Source organism: Otolemur garnettii, unplaced genomic scaffold (genome assembly GCF_000181295.1).
Source record: "Otolemur garnettii isolate 467f Iridium unplaced genomic scaffold, OtoGar3 scaffold00046, whole genome shotgun sequence".
In the NCBI taxonomy this organism is placed as follows: Eukaryota; Metazoa; Chordata; class Mammalia; order Primates; family Galagidae; genus Otolemur; species Otolemur garnettii.
Window position 1 is genome coordinate 3340352 of NW_003852441.1, and position 4978 is coordinate 3345329.

The 4978-nt window shown below is 35.8% G+C and overlaps 1 protein-coding gene across 1 annotated transcript in view; it reads right to left on the minus strand.

Moving 5' to 3' along the window:
- Positions 1–2314: 2314 nt before the first annotated feature.
- The window catches only part of ZNF624 (zinc finger protein 624), an 18783-nt gene continuing 16119 nt past the window's right edge, over positions 2315–4978 (minus strand). The window contains exon 6 of the mRNA XM_012805999.2: positions 2315–4536. Coding sequence (XP_012661453.1) covers positions 2315–4536 — 2222 coding nt within the window. The remainder of the gene's footprint in view (positions 4537–4978) is intronic.

Sequence of the window (4978 nt, forward strand, 5' to 3'; positions counted from 1 at the left end):
CTTTAAACGGGATGGAGTCCTTGACTGTTTTTTCAGCTTAGCTGTTGTTGGTATATATAAAGGCTACAGATTTATGAGTGTTGATTTTGTATCCTGATACACTACTGTATTCCTTGATCACTTCTAAGAGTTTTTTAGTTGAGTCCCTGGTGTTTACGAGATGATAACTTCTTGACAGCAAGGCTCCTTAAGGCTCTGACTCACAAACTTTTTAGTCAGAAAGTAGTATATTAAACTATTTTTAACTAACAGAAGTCTTCACGGGGTACAGTGGCTCATGCTTGTAATCTCAGTGCTTTGGGAGGTGGCTGAGGCAGGAGGATTGCTTAAGCCCAGGATTTGGAGGAAGGAGTGTTTCCTAGTATTTCTAGAAGTTCCAAGCCCTCATTTATAGACTTGGGAGTTATTGGTTGTCTCCCCTCTCTACACTTCATCATGAAAAATTTGGAGGCTTTCTTTCTTTCAGTGCCAGGCTGAAAGTGAAACTTCTTTCTGAGGCTTGTCTGATCTTAAGTATGGACACAAGTTCCAGGATCCACTTTTCATGTATCTGGAATTTCCATCACCTTCTCCAGATGAAACTCAGTAGGTTGTAGGAATAAGGTGTTTAGTAACTATTTTGGAATTCAGGCAATGTCAGAACCCATTCCCATGCTCTCATGTACAGGAGCAGCTCTCCCCCCACTAATGTGTATCTAGGACCGAGGATAGTTCCTGGCACACAGCAGGTGTGCAATAAATTAGCTTCACAACAAAAAAGGTTTTTCCATTTTATGTATTACATGTGCATTGCATAGAAAAACTTAAAAATTTAAGAAAGCACAGCAAAGAAAGTCAAACAAAAATTACTGAAGACTCCACCAACACTGAAACACCTACCATTAAAATTTTAAAGACCATTCCTTCATTCATTTCTCTCAAAAGTTCATACAAATACATAATATTACATATACAGTTTTATATGATACAGGCTACATTTACATTCTTCTGTTTTTATAGTCACTGCCTCCTTATCTCCATTTTTCCTTTTCTCACTCCCCTCAAGATAATCAATATTAAGAGTCTGGTGTATATTCTTCCATACCTCCTCCCATGCATATCTAACACATGCACACATAAATATATTATTAATGTATGATCATTATTTTAACAAAAATGAAATGTTATATATACATCTTTATAAAGCAATCATCAAAACGTGGAAATACACTGAAGTCAGCTATTACAGATATGGATATGATTCATTCTCAGAATGACTCAGATTGTTCCATGACATTGATATATCACAATTAGTAGACATTCCCTATTAGTAGACATTAGTGAATGTCTACTAATGTTGTTTCCAGTTGGTCCTTTCCCCTAGTCTACAAACAATACTGCTACAAACATGCTTTATTTATTTATATTCTTATGCATTGATTATGCTTTTATTTCTATGGGACAGATTCCCAAAAGTAAGACTAGTGGGCCTAAGGACATATACTATAGTTAATATTTTAATTATATATTGCTGGTTGAAATATAAGCTATACAATCTTTAGGTAAATTATTTTATAAACCTCAATAGCAGAAGATCTCTTAATTTTTGCCATCTCCATGAATTGGAAGTTTCATCTTATTGGTCATTTTAATTTGTATTTCCCTGAGCACTATTTAGATTCAAAATCTTTTCATAGGTTAATGGTCATCTATAGTTGTTCTTCTATGAAGAACTATCCAGTCGAGAGGGACTTAAGATTTGAATGTAAAAACTAAAGTTACAAACAAACTTTCTAAAATCTTAGAAACAAAATGAGGGTACCCAGGGATTAAGGATACCTCTTTAAATCTAAATTAGTAAATTGAGAATCTAAAATGAAAAGATATAAATATTTTACTATAAGAATAAAAATGTGACTTTAAAAGTATAATGACAAATACTAGATTAAGAAAAATATTTGCTACATAAATAACAAAGGACTAATATCTAAAATATATAAAACGTACCTCCAGATTTATAAGAAAAGGCAGATAAACCAATAGAAAAATAGGCTTATATATATAGGCAATCAATTGAAGACAAGTTGTTGAATGAATAAAGTATGAAATCTGAATGAAGGCTTTCATTTGTATGTTATTTTTCTCTAGTGTGAATTTTCTTATAACTACTAAGCTCTACTATGACTAAATGCTTTTCCACATTCATTATGTTTCTAGAGTATCTATTTAGTATATATTGTGGATGAATTTTTAATGCAGATTTCCCACATTCATAAAATATAGTTTATCAAATTCATCTGTGGAGTCAACATTTGAATGAATGATTTATGGTTCTCTATATTAACTGAGTTTCTCTCTGATGTATTTTTTGATGTACAGTAAGGCTTGAACTACTCCTGAAGGCTTTCCCACATTCATTACATTTATAGGGTTTTTCTCCAGTATGCATCCTCAGGTGTACAGTAAAGTCTGAGTTAGTTCTGAAGGCCTTTCCACATTCTTCACATTTATAGGGCCTTTCCCCAGTATGAATTCTCTGATGTAGAGTTAGCTGTGATAGAGTAATACAACCTTTTCCACATTCCTTACAGGTATAGGGCTTTTCTCCAGTATGGGTCCTCCAGTGCACTGTAAGGTATGAACCCCTCCTAAAGGCTTTTCCACAGACATCACACTTATAGGGCTTCTCTCCACTGTGGATTTTCTGATGTTCTGTGACATGTACCATCTGGCTAAATGCTTTCCCACAGTCATTACATTTAAATGGTTTTTCTCCAGTATGTGTTCTCTGATGAGTATTAAAGCCTGAGTTACTTGTGAAAACCTTCCCACATTCATTACATTTATAGGGTTTCTCTCCAGTGTGCCTTCGTTGATGCACAGTGAGCTGTGATGTATTCGTGAAGGCTTTCTCACATTCATTACATTTATAGGGTTTTTCTCCAGTATGTGTCCTTTGATGTACAATAAGGTATGACTTAGTCCTGAAGGACTTTCCACAATCATAACATTTATAGGGTTTCACTCCAGTATGAATTTTCTGATGTTCCTTGAGATTTACCATTTTGGTGAATGCCCTCTCACAGTCACTACATTTGTAAGGTTTCTCTCCAGTGTGAATCCTCTGATGCACAGTTAAGTGTGATTTTATTCTGAATGATTCCCCACATTCATTACATAGATAAGGTTTCTCTTCAGTATGAATACGCTGATGTATAATGAGAGATGAAGAACGCATGAAGGCCTTTCCACATTCGTTACATTTATAAGGTTTCTCTCCTGTGTGCATTCTGTGGTGTACAGTAAGGCATGAATAATTAATGAAGGCTTTCCCACATTCATTACATTTATAGGGTTTTTCTCCTGTATGAATTCTCTGATGTTCTGTGAAATTTGCTATGCGGTTGAACGCTTTCCCACATTCATTACATTCATACGGTTTTTCCCCAGTGTGAGTTCTTATATGTACAATAAGGCTTGAATTACTCCGGTAGGCTTTCCCACATTCATTACATCTAAAGGGCTTCTCTCCGGTATGAATTCTCTGATGAACATTAAATATTGTGCTATTCTTGAAAGATTTCCCACACTCACTGCACTTGTATGGTTTCTCTTCAGTGTGGGTCTTTTGGTGAACACTAAGATATGACTTATTCCTGAAGGCTTTCCCACAGTTATTACACTTGAAGGGCTTCTCACCATTGTGAGTTTCCTGATGTCTTGCCAGTTTTGATTTGTCACTGAAAGCTTTCCCGCATTCACTACATTGATAGGGTTTCTCTCCAGTTTGAATTCTCTGGTGCTGATTCAGACGGGCACACTGGCTGAAAGATTTTCCACAGACATTGCATTGATAAGGTTTCTCTTTAGTGTGGATTCTCTGATGTACCATCAGTGATGAAGAAGCAATGAAGGCCTTTCCACAGTCATTACATTTATAAGGTTTTTCTCCAGTGTGGATTTTTTTATGCTGACTGAGATATGAAGGCTGGCTGAATGTTTTCCCACATTCGGCACACACATAAGGTTTCTCTTTAGTGTGAGTTCTTTCATGCTGAATGAGTAATGACCTATAACGAAAGGCCTTTTCACATGTACTACATTCATAGGGTTTTTCTTTATCATTGGATTTTTTCCCCAAAGTAAGTTCTGAAGTCTGCTTTATGGCTTTGCTGCTTTCTGTGTCCTTGTAAACTATCTTCCCCAAATGAGTACCTGTAATAAAACCTAAATTCTCTGTGAAATTTTCCTCATGTATCTGGTATTTGCCATGGGATTCTTCTGTGGCAAGTGCTGGTTCTGGAACAAGAACAGATCCAAATCTATAATCTCTTTGGCCAATGGGAGTTTTCTTGTGAGTTATAGTTCTTTGACTCAAATTACTGTCCTTACTATTTTGCAGTCTTAATATGCTGTCATTCCATTTCCATAATCCTCCCATTCTGGAATCCCACAGACTACTCTCTGTGAGTTTCTCTATTATGGCCTCTTGTGATAAATCTTCAGAAATGTCATCTCTTAGTATAGCATTCTTGGTTCCAGGTTTGGTCTCTAAGTCTAGGAGGATAAAAAGAGAAAAATCAAGTAAGCTTGAGGAAATTTTATTATCTTAACAGGACAATAATCTCCAATCACGCTAAGCTGGTTTCCTAAACTGAGGAAATTTTATTATCTTAACAGGACAGTATCCCCAAACATGCTTTCTATTTGTTCTCATTCTTGGTTGACTAGCTCTGTTGTGAAGGCATTCTCAAATTTCCCTGGAAGAACAGTTTATTCAAGTCTTTTTCCATACTGTTCAGTAGAACTTTTATGGAAGAAAATATTTTGATTTTCAAAACGTGAGTTGAATAAAAAACTTACCAAAATAATATTTGTACTTATTGATATATATATATTTTTTGAGACAGAGCCTCAAGCTGTCCCCCTGGGTACAGTGCCGTGGCATCACAGCTCACAGCAACCTCCAACTCCTGGGCTCAAGCGAGTCTCCTGCCTC